The sequence below is a fragment of the Nuphar pumila genome, chromosome 5 (genome assembly GCF_984573655.1).
Source record: "Nuphar pumila chromosome 5, dmNupPumi1.hap1.1, whole genome shotgun sequence".
Lineage (NCBI taxonomy): Eukaryota > Viridiplantae > Streptophyta > Magnoliopsida > Nymphaeales > Nymphaeaceae > Nuphar > Nuphar pumila.
In genome coordinates, this window is record NC_143253.1 from 11,710,523 (window position 1) to 11,735,358 (window position 24,836).

Consider the following 24,836-nt stretch of genomic DNA (forward strand, 5'->3'; position numbering starts at 1 on the left):
GAAAAACAAAATGTGAACCTTTGCAGCCCAAAACATCCCAGCGTCTTCTTCATCTTCTACCTTTTTTCTTCTCACCTTTTTCTCCTTTTGCATATCAGGTCCGGTGAAAACTCAAGATCTAACAATTTTTTGGTACTTTTTTAAGGACAGTTTGCTCTGTTTTCTAAATTAACAAACCAGCAAAAAAAGTGTTGCTCATCTATATATATATATATATAGTAGTGGTGAGCAAAGCAACCCACAAGACTTCATCCTCATCCCCACGAAACCTTCTGTGCTAAAGACATCTCTGTTATCATATTAGTTGTAATAGCTGGCATGATGGTTGAATGCCTCCTTGGTCGAAGAGCTGACATGGCATCATTGATTTCGCACCTTTTTTGAGATCAGGCGTCCCCTACTGCTTGATTTTGCACGCCCTTCTTTTTTTTTATGCCTATAAAGATAGGGGAGGTTGAGGAGAGTTTAGGGAACAAAGTCCCCGTTCAATGTGGAAGCCTTATAGTCGAGTTCTGCTACTAGCCTCTCTGGTGGTATGATTCCATTTGCCTCTACTATAAAACTTTGATCATTTTACTCACTCTAAGGTGAGTGGTGTGTCGTTCTATCTCACTGATAGTGGTAGTGAAGCTGCACTATGGCACCTTTTGAAGGAGAATGTGATGAGTAAGCTATCCAAATAATCTTCAAGACTAATTGTACGCTGCTAGCAAGGCACAACTCCACATCGAATATGATATGGAGTTCTGCAAATCAACCATGATTTACAAATGAGTCATTTTTTCAAGCCTCATTCTCCCATATTTGCTCTGACGTGAGAATAGGGCCAATGAGAATCAGTCTCTCATTTGTATAATCTCATAAGCCATAAACAAACATCCTCAAGGGTGTGTTAGCAAGGACTACTGTTTGCTGCTACTTGCTTCTACAAGTGTTGAGAGCAGCAAGTGCAACGTGAGCAATTATGTTGAGCAAAGAATTCCCCCAAAGACCAAACCCTTAATTGTTTTAATGAAGTTTCACTCAAATTGGGACAGATGGAAGAAAAGACTCTTCTAAATCAATAAAGCAGCACCATTCCTTCAACATGATAGTCTCCACCTATATTATCTAACATTAAACTTGTATTTTACATTAGCTGGCATTCAACTAATTGAAAAGACTATAATACCCTTAAAAACAATGGTATTTTTAAAAATACATGATCACCTTCTAGGTCAAAAAAGTAACTTGAACTTTTTAAATTTGTAAAGTACATAATTTTACTTTTTTGAAAAAGTTGTCTGACTTTGTGTTTTCCTCCAAATCAATAGAATAACTTTGCCCAAAAAAGTGATTATGCATTTTCAAAAATGCCATTGCATTTAAGGGTATTTTGATCATTTCAATAAGTTAAACACAGTTAATGTTAAACATAACTAGTTTAATGTCAGATAAACTCTCTCTCTCTCCACATATTTTATATATATAGCTGCTCCAGGATGGGAATGCTATCAGCTCACGGGCAGGACCGAAAAAGGAGTACATACCTATGGAGTCAAGCATAGACCACTTGCAGGCTTCACCTGCATATCTTTGACTTTTTCAAACTCCATAACAAATAAGTGATACATGCATTGTGGCATTGTGGGCTGAAGGCCTCTCTCTCTCTCTCTCTCTCTCTCTCTCTCTCTCTCTCTCTCTCTCTCTCTCTCTCTCTCTCTCTCTATATATATATATATATATATATATATATATATATATATATATATATATATATATATACACACACATCATTGTCACCAATACCAGCAATATTTTGAAAATATCGTGAGAAATACCAATATTTTAAGGTAGCCGGTATTAAAGGGAAAGGGAATATCTAGCGATATTTATTGCGATAATATCATGACATTATTGGGAAAAAGCTCTATTTTTATATTTTAAGTTTGCATTTCCTATTATTTTTGCTTCTTTTATATTTTTAAAACTTGTTTCTTTATACTTTTGGAACAAAAACAATGGAAAACTTGTTATTTTTTATCTTTTTTGTTATTATTTATATTTTTCCAATTTTTTAAACTCCCGAGATTTTAAAAGTTTTGAAAATCTCTCTGAGAAACACCCTCGACGAGATAATACCTTGAACGATATAGGTGACTATGATATATATAGACAAGGAAGTATGTTTACCCACCTAAGTCGCATGGACTCATCACTTAGGCTGCCACACCCGCGTCGACGTGACGTGATGCAGACGCGGTCAAATATTTGCATTTAGGATTATATTTGTCCAAAATGGATCAACTTTGACCAAGAAAATTTTGGTCCAATTGTCAAAAAAATTTGAAATGGGGGGTGGGGGTTATGGCATGATCGCCCCCCTCCCCCCGCCCTGACTCTTCTTCCCCCTCCCCGACTCCTCCGACGGTGGCGACAACGACGGTGAAATAGGTACATCTCTCTCTCCACCTCCTTCTCCTCGTTGTCGCCTCTTCCTCTCTTCTTATTCTTCTCATCCGTCCCCCTCTCTTTCTTCGTCTTCCTTCTCTGCCTCCTCCCTCTGGCCACTCTTTCTTCTTCTTTCTTTTTCTCCTTCTCCTCTCTTTCTTCTTCTTTCTTCTCATCCCTCCTCCCCTCGTTGGTGAACTTGAACCTAGTTCACCAGAACCGAACCCAAGCTTGGGTTGGGTTTTGAGTTCAGCCAACTTTTTTTATGAATTTTATTTTAATAAAAAATTTATTATTTTGGTTTTAAGGGCAAAAAGGCAGATAAAAGGAAAATACTCGCGAACAAAAAGAAAGGAATTGTGTCATCCTCATATCCACATGCAATTTTTGATGCTAGTGCTAGTGCTAATTGTTGTTGGTAGTGGTAGTAGTAGTGTTGGTTCTCTTTCTTCGGTGGGATCATGTGATGATGGGCCACCATGGGCACACGTGGAGAGACTTGGAAAAGCTAGATGAGGTGGTGAAAATATGACATTTTGGTGTAAGATTTATTAGAGAGTTTTTGTTGGGTCTTACACAAGAGTTAAGGTTCATTTGTTGAAGATATTAAGTCATAGCATTTCAAGAAGTAAAAGAGTTGACGAGGCAATGCGAAGACAATACAAAAAAATACAAGATGAGTACGAGAAGAGAAAGAGACTGATTGATTCTTGTGCAATCAATGTACCCCTTTCAAGCAACAAAAAAGATGTTAAAAAAAAAAGAAAAGTGGATGTAAGATATAGAGAAACCATAGAAGCATCATTCAATACATGCATCTGAGCAATATAAAAATATTGAGTATTTGAAATGGTTATTTATAGAAGTAATAAAAGAAGTGGGTGATGAAAAAGTAGTGCAAATCACCACAGACAATGCTTGAGTTTGTAAAAATGCAAAATTGAGTTTGGAGAGTGAGTATCTTCACATTTTTTTACTCTCAGTGTAGCACACAACTTGAATTTGTCCCTCAAGAGCACTTGCAACCCAAAAGAAGAAGAAGATTTGTCTGCATATGCTCTATGTTTATGTATTGAGGAATTAGAAAAAAATGTCAACCACCGTAATACTAATATCATATTTAATAGTCATTCTGATCTAAAATTATTGAAGGTTGTTTAAATCAGAGTTAGCGAAAGCGCCTAGGTAAAAGGGGAAGTGCGCTTCCCCGAAGCGTGCGGGGAAGCGCCACTTTTAAATGAGAAGCACGCTTCCCATCAAGCTTCCCCCGTGCTTCCCCAATTTTTTTCAATTTTTTGAATTTTTTATTTTTATTTTTTTCGCTTCCCCCTCTCTTCCTAGGTCGCTTTCGAGACGATTCCCGACTCGCGCCTAAGTGGTCCCATGCTTCCCGCTTCCTAAAATTTTGAAAGTGCCTCGCTTCCCGCTCTCACTTCCCGTATTGCTTTCCGCTTCTGCTTCCTCAACTGGCAACCATGGTTTAAATATGTTTTTTGTCCATCATTGTGATGGTGAAAAGAATTAAGTCAAGAATGCTTTGATTAACATGGTGACTGATGATAATTGAACATTCTATCACGATGATGATATTGCTAAAACCCAAGAAATTAAGAAATGCATTATCGATAATGAGTTTTGGGATAGAATCTTGTACTTCTTTGAGTTTACCTATGTAGTCAAAAGTACTAGGCAGTGCCTAGTCGATAGATCCCTAAAGCGACTAATCGAGGACTAAGCGGGACTAGTCGAACTAATCGGTACCCCAATTAAAATATAAAAAAGTACACAAAATATACATAAAAATATGTTTAATTCTTTACTAATAACATGTTTTCATTACACAAGTACAAAATAATACATGCCTTCACAAAATATAATAATATACATAACCAAAATATACATATATATAATTGTACACACACACACACACACACACATATATATATATATATCAATTATTCATACCATATTCAGTATAATCAATAAAATATGCTTTCAACCCTTCACAAGATCTCAATAACACATACATATATAAATAACATATTACATAATTCATAATACTAAACGTGCTTTAGGATTTTATTGAAAAAATTGATCAGAAACAGAGTAACACACACATATAAAAAACATAATCAATTAAAATTAATTATGCATGCTTTCAATGTTTTACAAAAAAATCCCAAAAGAAAAGTAGCACACACAAATATTTAAATATAATAACTAAGCATGTTTTTATGATTTCACAGAACAAATCACACAAACATAGGCATATATATAATTATATATACAAAAAATAACAAAATATATATATATAAGAATAATAAATGACTAAACTACCTTCGTGCCTAGGCAGAGGCAGCTTAGTCATAGACTAGGCACCTTAGTCAGTGCCTAGTCAGCAAAATTGATACTTTTTAAGGTACCACCTAGGAATTGCAAAGCCTAGGTGTTTTACTTATGCCTAGACTGACTAGGCAGACTAGTCGAGCCTTTTGACTATATAGGAGTTTACGCAACTTACTTGAGAAATGTTGAGAGAAGTTGACAAGGATGAGCTCATGCTTCACAAAATCTATGAAATGTGGGATAATATAATTAAAAAAAATCAAGCTGCGGTTTTCAAACATGAGGAAAAAGATCTTGCACTTGATGATTTATATAAATTCAATTTTAGTGAAAAGATGGGATAAGAGCAACATTTATTTGCATTGCATGATGCATTCTCTCAATCACAAATATTATGCAAAGAAGTGGCAAGAAGGAGGTGTTGGTCATGTCCCTCCAAATATATGCCCAGAGCTATCAAGGCATAAGAATATGGGTATCACAAAACTTTATCAAGAACAATATATTATAAAGCAAGTCACACAAGAGTTTGAAATTTTTTTCTCTAGAAGGTTATACAGACAATATTACTAGCGAGAGAGGAAGATGATATAGATTATATCATATGGTGGTCAACATATGAATCAAAAACGCCTCTTCTATAGCGTCTTGCATTGAGATTGTTATCTCAACCTATTATATCATCATGTTGTAAAAGAAATTAGAGCACATGTGCTTAAATCCACAACATCAAGAGAAACAAACTCACCAACAAGCGTGCAGAGGATTTAGTCTTTATTTATTTCAATCTTCAATTACTTTTGCAAACCAATAATGAATACAGGTACTATTTTTTAATTACTCTCTTAGTTATTTGACTATTTCTTAGTTCCTTCATTTAAATATGCATATATTTTACATTTTTAAATTTTAATTGTAATGCAGACAAGGATCATCCAAAATTTGAGATGTAAACCCAGAGGACTGTGATTTGGAAGGGATGATTACAACAATATAAACATGGACTTATCTAAGCCTACATTTCTTTCTTATGATGAACTTGATGAAGAAGCAGAAAATTATTAGGATTATTACATCATCGTCATACATTGTGTATAATATACTTGGTATGCAATTATGCATTGTTTGCTTCTTTTATTAGTATAATTTACTTCTTTTCTACTTGACTTAATTCACTTAGTGTAGTCATAATATATTTAGGTTGATTTAATTGTGGTGTTATTTTTTATTGATGAAAAATAGCAATTGTAGATTGTTAATTTGATTCATCTATTGCATGAATTTATGGATGATGAATTTATGATATGATACCCTCCCCGCACCCCTCACCCAAGTTATTTTAAAGTGTTGCATCGCCGCATCCACACCCGCATCTATGTAACATAGTTACCCACGTAGTTACTAAATGCATGGAACTAACACAATATAGGAGCCACATCAAGTATACGACATTGAAGAAAAGATATTCAATTTTAGTTGCTAAATACAAGGAAACAACACATTATAGGAGCCATATCAAACCCAAGGCAATGAAAAAAAACATCTACAAGTACTTTTCACCTTCCACCAAGACAGAATGAGGGCTTCGCACTTCATCATTCATCCATTCAATCTCAAAGAAGAAACAAGCCATGATTCATCAATATATGAATTTCTCAAGCATATTAACTGTTTCCAAAGTGGTGAGACCACTTGTCCATACAAACTTTTCATCCTGTTTGTACAAGACGAGCATAAACAGACACAACTAGCCCAAAAAGGTCAAGCAAAAAAAACATAGTTTGTTAAGGAAAATTTGTTTCTAAGATGGAAATATCACAATAAGCTGTAAATAGAATGTCTACTCAATGAAAAGGAAAAAAATATTATATGGAATAGAAAAACATGTTCCAAATAAGAACATCAGCAGTACAAGTGGAAATCCACCAGTTAATTAATTACTTTGGTGAACTGTAAATAGAAAGTCTATTCTATCAAAAGGAAAAAAAAAATAACAGGATAGACAAGATGCACAAGAACATGTGCAATACCAGTAGCAATTATCCAATAGATATTTTCCTAAAGGCAAGGAAGAAGGCAGTGCATGCATACGTTCTGGAGGCACAACAGATTGCACAAAGAAAGAGACCACGTGGTTATGTTTTCATATATCCATTGTTTTGCACAATATCAAGTTATTTAGCTTCAACAATGAAAGCCACAGAACATGATCCATACAAACCTCAGGACTCCAAACAGCACAATGTTGATGGACCCAAACACCAGCAATGCCAAAGCGATCATGTATAGGACCCAAAAGTCTCCCAAGCCAACCAGGTTCCTCACCAAATCCATCCCATATGTTGTAGTTATGCTCTTCCAAAGTCGATAAACCATATGCCTCATTGTCACTCCCAGGAGAATCCTGGGACAACCTCTTTGGAGGTTTTCCACCAATACCACAACCACACAGCCTGCATCTTCGGCTTTCTATCCAACCCAGTCTTTCAAGCTTATCACTTTGCAGCATGCTGCAATCCACTTTATCCTTCTCAAGCAAATCAGGTCCAACATTAGGACCCAAAGGAACGTTTGTTGGGGCCTTTTCAGCCATGTCTGCCTTTGAACCAGCAACAGGTGTGGCAGACAAAGCAACATTATACTCATCAACTTGGGAATCATTGTCCAGTGGCAATGCTTTTGTTTGATTTTCTACCAAAACATCAACCTGGTGCAACTGATAATGCTGATGCTCTGTTCCATTTGCTGCATCGGCATGGTCATCTAAATCTAATGACGCAATTATCCCAGTGTAATTGCAGGATAATAGTTGTTTCAAGTCTGTGGAAGGATCTGCTGCAAAATTATTATCAGACGCATCAAAGTGGATATCTGCTTGGGAAATGTCAACCAATCTGTCTGGGTAATGGTTTTCCATATTAGGAAGGCAATGTATCATGTCCGATTTGTTCTTCCCAACATTCCAACTGTCTGCACTATTCCCTGTTTCATTGTGCTCTCCTTTGTTCACATCCTGACCCTTCGGTATCTCCATGGCCTTATCAAGGCAACTATCTCTGTTCTGTATAGAAGGGCAATCCCCTCCCAATTCACTAGTATTCTGATTCTTGCTCTCATCATGACCATGATCACACTGTAAATCAACTATCCCACTGTCATCATCATGCGCTTGTACAACTCCTACAGTAGGATCTCCAGCTTGCTGCATTCTCAATTCATTCAATTTATCTTTCCCATCATTGTTATCATGTTGTTCTTGTTGCAAACCCATCGTTCTCAGTGCCTCCTCTCCGATTCCCTTGTCATCACTTCTCCTAATCAATGTGTCACACTCAACCAAGGGACTAGCATCAGATATACAGTTCTCCTTCTGTCTCAACCCTGCAACTTCCTTACTTCCTGCTAAACCATCGGGTGAATGTTTACTATGTTCAATACCAGTCTGTCTAGATTCATCATCAGATGATTCCCGGGAACAGGAACTTTTATAAACATCACAATTATTCATCGACGAGGGGGCCCCTCCATCAGGTTGCAATGCCTGCCTACCGCTGTCTTCAGAACTGCTCGATTCATCAGAGTCGCTTCCATCCCCACCAACCTTGTCATTGTCAACGATGGTGGTTGATTTCTCATCCAGTCTCGAGATACATTCGTTAATATCACGCAAAAGCTTCCTTTTACTCTGCCTCAGCCTTCCCCTGCTCCTACTTGCAGGACTCCCCCTTGTTTCTTCAACATCAACCCGCTTAAGCCTAGAACGTAGCCTCAGATCCCAATTCACTGAAGCATCCTCATCAACCACACGAGAAGGAGACCGCAGACGCTTTCTTTTCCTTCCACCGCCCGAATCGTTCGGTCTCTTACCCAACAAACTTTTCTTCCTATTCTCCGTATCGAATCTTGCACTCTGCAGAGGTGGAGGAAGAGGAGGAGGGGGAGCAGAAGGTTCACGGTTAACAGCTTTACGAAGGCGAGAGCTCCTACGAAGACAATAATCGTTTGAAGCCTCACCCCCATCCCTGTTTTCCCCCCTCGCAGAGTGCTCAAAACTAACGCTAGGTCTTCCAGGCGGAGAATTGGAATGGATGTCGCAGAGTTTCTTGTGCTTCTTGGAAGGAGTGGATCGATCGCATTCACAAGCACATGGACGAGGAAGCTGATGCTTCCTCCTCTGAGATAAACGCATCTCAGAAGACGAAGGATTGAAAACAACAACCTACAGCGGAGCAGAATCGGGAAACATCCGCAGGTTTAAGCGGAAAGAACGAGTCAACAATCGATGCCCTAATCTTTAAAGCAAGAGAAAGAAGGCACAAACCTGTGAGAAACTTTTAGGTACCTCTTTGAGTTGTTGAGAGATCGTTTCAGGATCGCGTGATCACTGATGTTCTAGAAACCATCGAGGATCTCTCTATTTTTCAGATATTTGAGATAGATTTTCTCAATAATAAAGAGGGAGATAGAGGAGAAAGGGAGGAGAGGAATGAGGGTTTAACCACGAAGGAGACGAGCAGAAAGAGGAGGGAGACAAAAATGTTTTGGGTTTTTGGGTTGCGTCGTGTGTGTCCTTCCGTCCGACTCTACTCTTTTATTTTCCTTTGGCACCGGAATGATCAATTTATAGGTTGCGATAGGGGATTGTAAAGGTGAGGGATCATATGTAATCCACACTGCACAAAACCAACGTGCCGTTGCACACTTGACCACAACCCATCAGCTGTTGAGCCCCCACAGGTTCTCGGAAGATGAATGGTGATCAGGTACAGCAGCGCATTGGTTTTGTGCAAATGTGATTGTACCTGATTTAATTCCTAGAATTTCCCGGGGGGCGCTAATCAAGCCAAAGTGAGGTGTGTCCTTCTCTTAAACTCCACCAAGCAATGCTCCATCTACTAGCCTACTGCCAGTTTATCATCAGCAAATAAGCATTTTCGAATCGTTTTTCACAAATCTGACCCTGCAGATGTGTTTGCGAGATTTGCTAAGAAATGGAACTTGCATCATGTTTTTTAATAAAAATTATGAATTTTTAAGCCATAAATCCCAAAACAATTGGGGTCAGCGATATGAACCAACAAAGAAAATCATTTTAGGCTTCCACATGAATCCTTCTCTTCCAATCATTTCTATCCAATGTCATGTCCTCGGTGAGGTTCAAAGCATTCATATTCTTTCCTATCATTATTGGATTAACCACCACGAAATCCAACCACCACGATTGACGTGGTGGTTATCAACGATGTGGATACATCCCCACATCAGGGATGATCCATCCGATAAATGAGCATATGATAAGGGGGAACGGTTACGCAAACCGTTCCCACCGTATGCTTTATAAAGACTGGGTATCATGAGCGACCCAAGCTAAGTGTGCGAAAGGGAAATACGGGTCTACTCATCGACTGCATCCGAAAGCTTGGGCTCGTGGAGGGCAGCAGTCCGACTGAGCAGTGAAACTTCGACGACCATCTCCGACGAGCACAACAGCTCCATCAATGGCGGCATCAGGTACGCGTGCTCTGTGTGTTTCATTTTTTGCAGGGGCTGCATACTGGCTGGTGGCTGAGACGCCGGCGCACCAGACCGGCGATGGAAACCCCCATCTGACTCAACATTGGGTTATGGGCCCACAGCCCGCATCCGCTGCAGGGTGTACACTGGGTCATCCAGCAAAGCAGGTCACCGTGGGGTGATGCTGCTGTTGGTCGCCGGAAGCCGGCGACTGTCGTCGTTGGGCGACAGACAGATAAAAAAAAAAACTTACCAGTGTAGATGGGGGGGGGGGGGGGGTCGCGTCTTTCCACCGCCGAGTGACTCGACGGTCGCCAGAGGAGAGTCGTCATCAGTAGGTCCGGCGTTGATCGTCGGCAAGTGGCGTCGATCGGCAGGCGTTCGGCGACAACCGGCTGCATGGGTCGCCAGCAGGCGACGATAGAGGCCAGCTCCCTCTACAACTGTTGTTGCAGATGTTGTCGCCCCACCGTCGACTGCGGGGTGACCATTGGGTCACCGACGGTGGTGGCTGACACCTCCTCGTCGTCGAGGTCGTCGGCGATCGTTCGATCGTCGGAGCCGGCGGCAACACTCTGCAACAAAAGAAAAAGGCGAAATAGGGTTCAGAAAACCCTATTTCGCCTCTTATGATTTTATTTTTCGGGTCGGATTTCTTAATCCGGATCCTACCCACCCGACCCGATCCATAAGGCTCCAAGGATAGGATCTGGGATTCGGGTGGGGACCCGCTCTGGTTTGAACCGGGTCCGACCCGGATAAGGTAAACCCCGGGTCAGACCCGGATCTAGTAGATATTGAGTCTGACCCAGATCCGGTTATTACTGGGTCTGATCCGGATCCAGGCAAATACTGGGTCCGACCCAAATCCAATTATTACCGGGTCCGACCCGGATCCAGTCTAAGTCGGATCCGACCCGGATACAGTTAGTACTGGGTCCGACCCGGATTCGGTTATTACCGGGTCCGACCCGGATCCATTTCTTACTGGGTCTGACCCAGATCCAGTTCTTACTGGGTCCGATCCGGATCCGATTACAGTCGGGTCTGACCCGGATCCAGAAGGGTTCAAGCGCTATTTGGCCTGAACTGGATCAGGGACTGATTCGGCCCCTTTTTCGATACCGGTTTAGAGCCATTTTTGACCGGTTTCTTTTATTTTCTCACTAGTTCCGAGATACTAAGACCCTGTTTTCTTAAATATAAGAAAATACAGAGATTTTGGCATACGGTTATAGGGTTTTTATGAACTTATGTCCATACTTGACCCAGTTCATAAGGTTCAGAACCGGTTCGAACCCTTGAATGACCGGTTTGATGTCGTTTCAGACTGGTTTAGAGTGCTTTAAGACCGGTTTGTGAAACATATGACAGGTTTATTCAGTTTTTGAATCATTTTGAGGGTCATATGTCTGGTCCATTCAGTTTACGGACCATTTTAAGATATTATTTTGCATATTGGCATTAAGGATAGTTAGATGATTCAGTGTTTTCATGTCACCAAAGTGACTGGATACACGTAAGTCATCAATGAATTTTATACTATCATATAGTTTAAAGCCGATATGCACATTGTACTTATATTTATGAAACGGTAGATGACCCAAAGGTAGTTTTATCGTGTTTAGAATTTAAGTAGGGTAGAATAAGGTAAATGTGTCGAGATACATCACATATGAGTATCCAAAGGTACCTTGTGTTGATGGTATATCTTCACAAGAACCTTAGTTTTACCGAATATGGTCGGTAGGCGAAGTGGTTTCGCGTGTCAGAGCTTTTACCAAAGTAAAACTCTGATGACCCCCTTCACTCGCTTGGAAAGAAGCACATCAAGGGCCTTTATTATTTTTTGCTTTTTCCATTAAAGTTTAAGTCTCGTATGAATGCTTCCTGATACGTGTCTTTTGTCATGCAGTTTCTAGTTCTGTGATTTTAGATGACTCTACCTTTTCTAGATGGATCTAATTTTAGTGATTGAAAAGAAACTGTTCTTTTTGCATTAGGGTATATGGATTTAGATTTGACCCTAAAGATAGATGAACTCGTTGTCCTCACTGATCAGAGCACTGTTGATCAAAGGATTGCTTTTGAGAAGTGAGAGTGCTCGAATAGGCTTAGCTTGTTGCTTTTGCAATTTAAAGTAGCTAAGAACATTCGTTGTGTTATCCCATAATGCAGAACAATGAGGGAATTCATGAATGTCATTAAGGCACAGTTTGTGAGTTCAAACAAGGTCAGAGCCAGTACCCTGATGTCAAAACTCATATCTATGAAATATACTAAAGGGGAAAACATTCGCTAGCACATTCTGGAGATTAAGAACATAGTATCTCAGCTAAATGACATGAAGCTCACTATCTCTCATTCTTTCTTAGTGCATTTAGTCCTAATATCCTTACCCTTGGAATACGGACCTTTCAAAATCTCGTATAACACACATAATGATGAATGAACATTTAATGAACTCATGTCCAAGTGTGTTGAAGAAGAAGAGAGGATGAAAGGTGAGAAGGTGCAAAGTGCACATATGGCTTCTCATACGTCCAAGGTAGGACCAAGGAAGAATGCATTTAAGAGAAATGTTAGGAAGAAGCCAACGGGGGATAAGTCATCCCAAGACAAGCAATCCAATACTGCTCCCATAAAGTGTTTCTTTTGCAAGAAGAAGGGACACATAAAGGCAGATTGCATAAAGTACAAGAAGTGGTTGAAAAAGAGAGGTAATTTGTCATTAGTTTCTCGTGAATGTAATTTATTACACATTTTTGAAAATAGCTGATAGATTGATTCGGGTGCTATTGTTCATATTTTCAACTGTCTATAGTTGTTCTTGAGCAGAAGGGAACCAACAATGCATTGGAAAAGCATCTATTTGGAAAACAAGATGCGTTCACATGTGAAGGGTGTTGGAACCTGCAGGATTATTCTGGATACAGGCGTAGTTTTAGATTTTCATGATGTGTTTTATATTTCATCATATAGTAGAAACTTAATTTCAATTTCAAAGTTGGATAAATTTGGATATTGTTTTAAGTTTGAAAATTCCAAATTGTTCATATTCAGAAATTCAATTGAAATTGGTTTTGCATCAGTTTATAATAGATTATATAGATTGAATGTGAAGATCCAAACTCAGGAGTCTCTGACTTCTGAATACGCATTGGTTGGAAATAAACATAGCATGACCGATGATACATCTTACATGTTTTGGCACTGAAGATTGGGTCATATATCTGAAAAGAGAATAAAAAGACTGGTAAATGAAGGGATCTTGCAATCTCTAGATTTTACGGACAATGACTCATGTGTTGATTGTATAAAGGCTAAGCATACAAACACATATAAAGAGGGTGTCAAACGCAGTAGTGAGATATTAGAAATAGTCCATACGGATGTATGTGGACCGTTTTCTCTCTGTTACACAAGCGAAAAATATTTCGTCACCTTCATTGATGACTATTCTCGGTATATGTATCCCTACTTGATCTTTGAAAAATCTGATGTTTTTCAGATGTTTAAGAAATTTAAGAAAGAAATAGAGAAACAAACTGATAAAGTTATTAAGATAATCAGGTCTGATAGAGATGGCGAATATTATGGTAGATTTACTGAGATGGGGCAAAGGGAAGGACCATTAGCGCGATTTCTCAAAAAGGAAGGCATTGTATCTCAATATACCATGCCTAGTAGTGCTTATCAGAATGATGTAGCTGAAAGAAAAAATTGTACGCTTAAAGAAATGGGCAGAGACATGTTGAATTATTCAACACTTTCCATAAAGTTATAGGGTGAAGCCTTAAGGACTGTTGTGCATATTTTGAATAAAGTTCCTACAAAATTTGTGCCTAAAACTCCTTACGAGTTATGGACAGGTAGGAAACCATCACTGTCTTATATGCACATATGAGGATGTTCTGCAGAGGCCAAAATGTATAACCCCCACATTAAAGCCTTTGATCCAAAAATAACCAGTGGATATTTCATTGGTTATCCAGAAAGATCAAAAGGGTACAAGTTTTATTTCTCATCTCACTCACCACAGATTGTTGAAACGGATAAGGCAAAATTCTTAGAAGATGGTTCAGTAGGATTAAGTGCACTTCAAAGCCTTGGTTTTGAGGAAGTACATGATCCAGTTTCGTCACCTATTGAGGAAAACATCGAAAGATACCACATTGTTATTCCTAATGATGGTGTGGTTGATCATTCGATTGTTAATGCACAAATCCAAAGTGAACCTATTGTGGACAATACGGAAGAGCACGAACAGGATGATCTGGTTCAATCTGAGCCTGAGGAATGACCTGTTTGGAGATCCACAAGGATTAAGAGATCTGCCATACATCCTGATTATGTGGTGTACCTTCATGAGCCTGGTGATTTCATAGGTATGGATGATGACCCGTTGACTTTTATGGAAGCTGTTGAAAGCAAACAATTTTCACACTGGATAGAAGTCATGAAAGAAGAGTTAGACTCTATGGCTAAAAATCAAGTGTGGAATCTTGTCACGTTACCTAAAGGAGTAAAGCCCGTAGGGTGTAAATGGGTCTTTAAGACCAAGAAGGACTCCAAAGGTAACATAGAGAGACATAAAGCAAGATTGGTTGCTAAAGGATTCACCCAAATGGAGGGCATTGACTATAATAAGACATTTTCTCCTGTCTCAACTAAGGAGTCAATGAGGACAATTTTGGCCCTCGTAGCTCATTATGACTTAGAGCTACATCAGATGGATATGAAAACAACGTTCCTTAACGGAGATCTGAATGAAGATGTATACATGGAACAACCTCTTGGTTTATCTGAAAATGATCATTTGGTTTGCAAGCTTAACAAATCAATATATGGACTTAAACAGGCCATCCGACAATGGTATATTAAATTTTCCTAAGTTATTGTGACTTTCGGGTTTACAAAAATATTATCGATCAATGTATATACCTTAAAGAAAGTGAGAGTAAGTTCATTATATTGATGTTGTATGTGGATGACATATTACTTGTAACCAACGATATAAAGTTGCTTTCAGAGACTAAACAATTTCTTGCATCATATTTTGATATGAAAGATATGGGTGATGTTGCTTATGTTCTTGGCATAGAGATTCGTCGAGACAGAGCAAAAGGTGTTATAGGCCTCTCCCAGAGATCCTATATAGATAAGGTATTAAAGCTATATGGGATGGAGAATTATTCTCCTAGTTCTACACCCATATCAAAAGGTGATAAGTTGAGCCTAAAGGATTGTCCACAGAACGATATTGATAAAGCACAGATGAGTGCTTATCCATATGCATCAGTTGTTGGCAGCTTGCAGTACGCGTAGACATGTTCTCGACCAGATATTTCTTTTGTAGTAGGGGTACTTGGCAGATTTCAGTCTAACCCAGGTTTACCCCATTTGAAGGATGCTAAGAAAGTCTTGCGGTACTTGCAAGAGACAAAAGATTATATGTTAACGTATCATAAAATTGATCATCTCGAGGTCATTGGCTACTCAGATGCAGATTTAGGAGGATGCCTTGATAGTAGAAAGTCTACTACTGGGTACGTCTTCTTACTTGTTGGGGGCACGATCTCTTGGAGGAGTGGAAAGCAGACAACCACTGTTTCCCACACCATGGAGGAAAAATTCATAGCATTGTACGAGACTACTTCGCAGACTATATGGTTAAAGAACTTTATATCATAGTTAAAGGTGGTTGATTCCATTGGGAAACCACTGAAGGTCTACTGTGACAATGAAGTTGCAGTGTTCTTTTCGAACAACAACAAAAGTACTACGTCATGCAAGCATATAAAATTGAAGTATTTTGTTGTTAAAGAAATGACGAATAATCATTTAGCGCATATTGTCAATATTGGTACCAAAGAGATGATCGTTGATCCTCTTACTAAAGGGCTAGCACTGAGATTATATTCCAAACATATAATGAGGATGGGATTGTTAAACTCTTTTTGACATATGCATATAAATAAAGTGATCACTTTAAGTTTTTTATTCTCATTATGGTTGTTGTAAATCTCCTAAGGATTAGAGATTCAACTAAGGACCTTTAGAATAGATTATAAAGGCCATTTTATTTATCAAGTTATTCCCATAAGATTTTCTGGTTAAAAGATTTATCGTCGGATCAAGTGGGAGAATGTTGGATTAACCACCACGATTGACGTGGTGGTTATCCACGATGTGGATACATCCCCACATCAGGGATGATCCATCCGATAAATAAGCATACGATAAGGGGGGACGGTTACGCAAACCGTTCCCACCGTATGCTTTATAAAGATTGGGTATCATGAGCGACCCAAGCTAAGTGTGCGAAAAGGAAATACGGGTCTACTCACCGACTGCATCCGAAAGCCTGGGCTCGTGGAGGGCAGCAGTCCGACTGAGCAGAGAAACTCCGACAACCATCTCCGACGAGCACAATAGCTCCATCAATGGCGGCATCAGGTATGTGTGCTCTGTGTGTTTCATTTTTTGCAGGGGCTGCATACTGGCTGGTGGTTGAGACGCCGGCGCACAAGACCGACGATGGAAACCCCCATCCGACTCAACAATCATCTTCATCCAAGTCTTCCTAGGCCTACCCCGACCTCTTTTAACTAATATATTTTTTCATTTCTCCATCCTTCTAGCTGGAGCATCATTAAACCTTCGCCGAATATGTTCAAACCACCGTAAAAGATTCTCTCTCATCTTATTTATAAAAATTTTAAACCATTGATTGTAGAATCTTATGAAAACCTCTGAATCTGACGATCCAAGAAGAGTCTATTGCTATATAAAATCAAGCATTTAGATAACATGTGTATGATCAAATTTCAATGTAACATGAAAAGCCTCTTCAAAAGCATATGCTAGCGGTAAGTTAAAAAAAAATATATAGTAGTATGGTGATCTGCCAAATCACTTTTAGTAAAGTAATTTTTTATCCTCACCGTCTACAGTATGCATAAAGACCATGAAGTCCTTTTGAGATGAATCAACGGACACTAGGATGTCAAACCACTTCCTTAAAATGATTTGGCAGATCACATCTCCTGGCAGCTACTATTCTTTTTGAAAGACAAGCTGGGGTTAGTCAGACCCCTACTAGTTATACAACTATACCATTGGGTTTTGAACGTGCAACGTCTCAAGACAAGGTACCAGATACGTGAAGCCCTACTCTACTCTCTCTTTCTCTCTTTAATATATATATATATATATATATATATATATATATATATATATATATATATATATATATATATATATATATATATATATATATATATATATATATATATATATCACTTAGAATATGAGATAAATTAAGCCTCCTTTATTGATCATCAGAATTCGCCAGGATTAAGATATTTCTGCCTTAAATTGATTGGCTTACATATTTTTAAAAGATATATTTTTATAAAAGATTATTCTATTTGTCTCGATTCAGATTGGTTTAATCGTTTTCCAGAAAACAGAAATCACTATAGAGGTGCAATCATGTTGCTCAACGAAATTTTGACACCCCTTCCCTTCATGACACGAAGTCCCACAAACCTTGCCCAACAAGTAGGGATGCACACCGAGCGTAGCTGCCTCGATTAACGCTCGGCTCGGGCTTGTCTGCTTAGTAAATGAGCTGAGCTTGAACCGGTGTACGAAGCTCAAACAAAGGCTTGACAGTTCATTGCAAATCCAATATATATGTATAATATCTTTGCAAAAACATTTACAACTGTATTTATACTTTAATGTTTAATGGGTAGGGCATTAGTCTTTATTTAAAAACTCAGATCCTGTCTTTTGCACCTTTTTTGTTGAGAATTTTTAGTATGCATAGAATTTTTTTCAGTAATATTAATCAAAAGACATGTTTTGGCTTAATGGTAGGGAAGGAGGATGAGGATCAAATCCCTCGTTTACAAAAAAATATTTTAATAATTTTGTTTAAGCTCGGCTTGAGCTTGGAACCGAGCCGAGTTTGGACAACGCTTTACAAGCTCAAATCTAAGCTCAAGCCGAGCTTGGACAAAGTGATTTTGAACACAGCTGAGTTTAAACAGTTTAGGCTTGGCTCGTGTGCATCCCTACCAACAAGTCATGAATTATGTTGATGAATTTGTCACACATTACAGGCATCGTAATGTATGTGCGATGTGACCTAATATGCTGTTGTTGACACTTGTTTCACATGTAAACTGCTCCAACTTGGGTCAGATCCAAACATTTACCAAGTCCATTCTTATTGGATCTAGCTTATATTGATCCAAATATGGATTCAGATTTAGATGACAGAAAAGGTAAGCTAAAATCGGAATCCAATTGGCTAATTGATATATTTTATGTGTAATTGGGTTGAAAATCTGCCATATTCCGTATGAACTCAGATGCAAATTTACGTATTGAAATCTGAATTCAAGTATTAATCAAATCCTGTTTGATTTACCAAATCCAACAAATCAGATTCTGGTTTCAATGAGGGCACGTTTTGAAGAGAGAAAAACTCTCATAGGAAAAAAAGATTTTCCTAAAAGTTTTTGATATGAAAAATTTTCAAAAGAAAGTTTTTTGCTTGTTTGTATAGATTTAGAAAACAGTGAGAAAATGTGAAAAATTGAGAGAGAGAGAGAGGAGGAGGGTGGTGATGATGGTGAGACAGTGGATGGTGGTGAGATGGGTGGTGAGGAGTGTAAAAATAAATTTTTTTTTGGTAGAAAATATTTATCCACCCCATCTCCCTTGTAGAGGAATGTTTTAAAAAAAACTCCCTCAACGAAAAAGTCTCTCATCTGGAAGGGGTAGAAAATGGATACGGATTTTTCATTTTGCATCACTTTTCCTACTTCTTTCTCGCTACAAAACGTGCCCTGAATACAACTTGTTTCCAAAAAAACCCTTGTCAATTTTCTAATGATATCACTAATATCAAAGATGCCACTGATTCTATAAACGCGGGCAACACAACAGCATGTCTTTTGACTTGGCCTTGAGCGAAGGCCAAGGCATGGGAATGAGAACGGTTCTGGTGATAAGCCAGATCACTATCTGCTGGTGATAAGGGATCACCACCGTCCATTGTAGCAGCCACTGGGACATTGTAACAGTTCTTAATAACCCTACCATCCATTAAATTTCCACTGGATTACAACCAAACTGTTCTTAATGACCCTACCATCCCTTAATTTTTTCCACTGGATTACAACAAATGGACGGTGATGATCCCTTATCTCCAGTGGGTGGTGATGATGCTTATCACCTGAACCACCCTCTGCTGGAAAACGGCAACAGTTGGCGATTCAACCAAACCACGTTTGGGCTTCTGTCCATGCAAATCGTGCGTGGAGTTCACAAGGCAACTCCCTTTTATAGAATGGGAATTTATCAGCATCAAACATATAAATTCATGTGTGTTTTAGATTCTACACAACACTTTGTATTTTCAATTTTCGAAGGTTAATCTCGATCCAGGAATTATGTGAATTGTTTGCAATTTAGACGTGGCCCAAGACCTATTCATGTTTCAATCAAAATGAGCGTCAAGGTTAACACATTAACATTAGGCAAGCAATTTGTCAAAACTAATTTTCTCGACGTGACAACTACTCAGCCCAATCAAAATACTATGGGCACGTTTGGAAGCAAGAAAAATTATCACAGGGAAACAAAATTTTGCTTATGAGAAGTTTTGATATGATAACTTTTATGAATGAAAATTTTTCATTTGTTTGTGTAGTATGAAAAAAATAGAATAGAAAATGTGAGAAAAATGATAGAAAGAGAAGGGAGTCGATCTGCCTCCTCTTAGAGAGAGAGAGAGAGAGAGGTGGGTGGTTAACCACACCCATGAGAGAGAGAGAGGTGGTTCAAGCATAAGAGAGAGGGGCATCGACTAGCCCTCTCTCATAGATAGAGACGGCGGACCAAACCAGTGAGAGATCTAGAGAGAGAGATAGAGGTGGGTAGGATAAAGATGAAGACGGGAAAGCTCTTCTTGTGGCAGACCATGGGATGAGATGTCTTGTGGGTGAATGGTTGCCCTAATCAAAAAAGAATTTTTGATAGGAAAAATTCCTCTACCTTTCAAAAATTTTCTCATGTTTGGAGTGTTGGAAAAGTTACCATTTTCTCGCTTTCAAATTGCCATATATATATATATATATAACATCGTAACATTGGACACATGAGGAGTCGAACAAGTGGTGTCCTTTCGTGCATTAAATATTCAAAAAATTGGCAGTTCTAAACCGCTGCTAAAGACCGGGTTTCCACCCATGGACATGGTTTTTTCACTCAAAACAACTTCAAAATTTATTTTCACGCAAAAAAATTATGTCGCTGGTTGCGTGCATGATCAACGACGCAAATTCATCTGATTTTAAGTCAGACATTTTGGATGTTTGATAGTACACATGTCCCATATATATAATCATTTGAAACTACTTAGTTGGAAATCATAGGTTCAAGCTTTATCAATTCAATATGACACATAGATGTGTTCAAGAAGGTTTGTTTGCTAAGGATCAAATCTTGGATTGTGTTATTTGAATCCAAAAATATGATTTTTTAAGTAACAAAATTTTAGTGTATTGTGGACCATTAATTTTTGAAGTCTTCAAAAACATGATTATGTGTCACAATCATATGATTCAAAACTTGTTTACCACTAAACAAATATTGTAGATCAAATACATACAATTTAATTTTAAAAAAATCTAAAACCTATGATTTTCTGTTCAACAGCTCCACATAATTTGGTGCCTTAAATAACACCAAATTTTAACCCACACACGCACACATATATATATAGAGAGAGTCAATAGAATATGGGAACTAAAAATACGAAAACTAATGTGTGAACTATTATTTTCATGGATTTTTTGTCCCTTTCTCTTGAATCTAACTGTAAGGATGTGATCTATATGCTTGGTTTTATAAGAACCCGCTCTTGAATCATCCCATTTTGATGTACATATGAAACTTTTTTAAGACTTTAATATCAATGGCTCATAATCTTCATAAATATTTAAGCATTTAAAAATCACATTTTTCATAAAAAATACATAATACAATGGTTGATTTCTAGCAATTTCACCATGGAAAGCACATCCACATGGTGGGATTTGCAAAAAAAAGTGTTGGAAATACCCATACTTCTAGTTTTCATATTCTTGCATGGGTTGCAAGTGTTATTCGCAAATACCTACATGATAATCCAAAGATAACCCCAAGAGAAATCATCAATAACATCAATCATGAAGAAGGTGTGGAGATTAGTTACAATTAAGTATGGCATAAAAAAGAACACATGAAAGAAGTATTTTATAGTACATACGAAGAATCCTTCAAGATGTTCTCTGCTTATTTGGATCATTTGATGAAGACAAACCCAAGATCTCTGGCCACCATTAATAATGATAAGAGAGATTGATTTAAGTATTCTTTTATTCTTTCATCTATGCATCAATGACTTTTTAAAGTAGTGTTGTTCAGTTCTTATTGTAGATACCCCATAACTAAAAGAAAAATACATGAGTATATTTTTGTCAGTGCATAGTATTGATATTTCTAGTGACATGTTTCTTGTAGTATTTGTAGTTGTAAATAAGAAGTCCAAGAAATCATGAGCATGGTTTTTGGAGTGTTTGAAGCAAGAACTCATATACTTTATTGAGTCTATAGAGAAAATACAATTAACATGTATCTCATATAGGCACACAAGGCTCATATATATTGTCCCCCACATATGGCATAATTGTCAAGTTGGATATTGCATGAAGTACTTGATAAAGAACTTTGTTAGAAAATTTGAAGCACAACTAAGTGCACTTTGGTGGAGCACAATTTGAGCAACCATGGGAGAACAATGCATATATTTTCTTGAAAAAATATGGAAGTAATATTAAGCCACAAATGGTTATATTGTTACCGATATAAAACCAATGTTTTGGGTTACATCTCACTTTCTAAAAAAAATATGAGTGTTTAACATCTAATGTAGCATAGGGATTCAATTTGTGGATTCTCCCCATATGTGAATCCCCTAGTGCCTCTTTTTGAGAGACTTCGTATCACGTCGATTACACTTTTTGAGAAAAGAAAGAATATTGAGCAAAAAATGTTAGTTGTTGTTGTACCTAGGTAAAAGAAAATGTAGAGGCACTAAAAAATGCATAATAACTATATGTCGTTGTCACATTGCCATCGACATTGGTATGAGGCCCACGATTGATATCATGATTACAACGTTGATTTTGATAAGAGAGAATGACATGCGAGGAGCATTTCATGTGAACATGTATTATGGATCATTTCTTGCCTTGGGTTCATCCCTTCGAGGACTTGCCCAGCTGGAGTCACGCCTAGCTGGGACTGCATAGTTAGAGTTTCTTTTTCTCCCAAGTCTACCAAAAAAACCTGCCCAACCTAGAGTCTTGCCCAGACTGAGATTTTGCTCAGACGTCCCCTAGAGTCCTTTGTAGGGTGAAAACTGTGTTTATTTTTATCCTTTTACTCTCTTATAAATCTATATATGTATTTTGTTTAGTTTATTTTCAATGAAGTTTATTCATAGATTTATCTAAGCTTCATTCTTGGTTGTTATTGTTCTTTGAAAGAACATATTTCTCCATCGCCTTTATTCCATACCTGTTATCGACCTAGAGAAAATGCTTTTTATCTTTCCCTTGTTGTCGACCCCTATTCACCTCACGGTTCTCTATGCAGCCAATTATGAGAGACAACTCTCTCCCCCCCAATGTTGCACGTCCCTCCTTCATGTGGTGTGTATCACTCTTCTGAGTTGCCCCTCGTTCTGTGTGCCCAAATCGATAGAATAAATCTATGTGAGAGTTTAAATTATAATAGTCATATCAGAGCATCATCCTCAGGGGCCACGTCGTCCAGCCGACTGCCCTGATCAACAGAACAGGGTCACAAGCCCTTCACGACTCTGCACAACAGATCCAGCCATGACGAATTGCATCCCAAGATCTCTCCTTTGATCATTTCAAGAAGATCACGTCAGCAACAGGTTCTTTGATTCTTGTACTTAAGGTTTGAATTTAGAATCGTTAGAATCTGACCTCTGGTGACCTTGATACGACTTTTAGAAATCAAACCAAATTTCAGCCTGTTCTTAGGAGGGATTAGCACAAGACTGCATCCCAGCTCGATTTTTCAAAATTCATTTCGGTTATCGTCAGTTTCAAAAAATCCCAAAGATCACCATAGATACCTACCAGTGTTAAAAGAAACCCAATTTATGGATAAAAAAAACCTTTTTTGATCTGTAGCTATCATCATTTTATTGAAACATGTCAGTTCTAGTGTTTAAATCATGATGATTTAACATTTTTTAACTTCAAAAAACTCTTTAGGTCTGATCCTAGATCCATAAATTCTAAAAAATTTGCCCTAAGAGCACAAGTCTATTAGCTTTTAAACTCAATTTACAGATCTCAATTTTTCTTCCGGGTTGTTGAGATCTGGTTTGATCATTGGAACATGCCAAAACCTAGAAAATTGAATTGAACATGTAATGTCTTGACCTAATCCAAAAATAAATTAATCTCAACCTTAGAAAACCTTGAAAAAATCCTAAAAATATTTTTACATACCTGATACCCGAGACCAGACTACCAAAACCTCCCTTAAACCCTAGCCTACCTCTCTGCACTACCTGAACTTCGGATTGACAATAATCTGTATTACATGCAGTGCAAACATGGAGAAAAATCACATTGTCTTCATACGCAAATTCCACCACATTTAAACCCAACTCTCTTGGTTCTTTTTACAGTTGGGAACATGAGATTCAGACCTCTTACTAGAGAATATTGAGTTTGCAATCAAACGAATCCAAGAGTTGTATGAGTCAATTAAAGAATAACTGCTTGGTGAGAATGATATCAACACGGTGAGGTATAATTCTTAACCAATAATCATGACATGTTAATCATCACACTCAAGGCTTATGATGATCAATATGTACACCCAAACCTAGGTAAAGATCTTATACAAAAAGGGCTAAAAAATGTCACATGCCAAGTGTTTGACGAAATTATGTGGACCCATAGATTGTATGTAAGAAGGGCTAAAATATTGTGGACCCATAACCCATAAGGCGGAACGATATTGAAAAAAGAGGAGGATGGTCGGCTAATAGCTCAAAGCCCGAAGTTCTCCCCTTGAGGGCAAGGTGAGTTTGAAAGGGGTGGTTGTTACGGACTCTTTCCTTTCCTGGGTCCGACCAACCAGATTTGCCCCAACCAGGACTCGCCCATCTGGAGTCCTGCCTAGTTGGCACTGCACATAGGGAGTTTCTCTTTCTCTTAGTCTCTCAGAGAGACCCACTCAGTCTAGAGTCTAGCCCAAGCCGGGACTTTGGTGGGATGCCCCTAGAATCATTTCTAGGATGGAAACTTTGTAAATTTTTATCCTTTTGTCTTCTTATAAATCTATACATAGATGTATTCTGCTTAGTTTATTTTCAATAAAGTTTATTTAGAGTTTTTTCTAAGATTCGTTATTGGTTTGTGTTCTTTTTCTTT

The 24,836-nt window shown here is 38.1% G+C and overlaps 1 protein-coding gene across 6 annotated transcripts in view; it reads right to left on the bottom strand.

Annotated features, from left to right (window-relative positions):
* LOC149836793 (P-loop containing nucleoside triphosphate hydrolases superfamily protein) overlaps positions 1 to 24,836 on the bottom strand; it is an 80,617-nt gene that overhangs the window by 34,806 nt on the left and 20,975 nt on the right. For 3 of the 6 annotated variants that reach the window (XM_090005583.1, XM_090005582.1, XM_090005579.1), the window contains exon 1: positions 6,998 to 9,375. The exons of 1 other annotated variant lie outside the window; for it this stretch is intronic. In XM_090005583.1, the coding sequence (XP_089861709.1) occupies positions 6,998 to 8,965 (1,968 nt within the window). In that variant the 5' untranslated portion in view covers positions 8,966 to 9,375. Of the gene's footprint in view, positions 1 to 6,997; positions 9,376 to 24,836 lie in introns of those variants that run through there. 2 more of the 6 variants (XM_090005581.1, XM_090005580.1) reach the window with 2 other exon arrangements.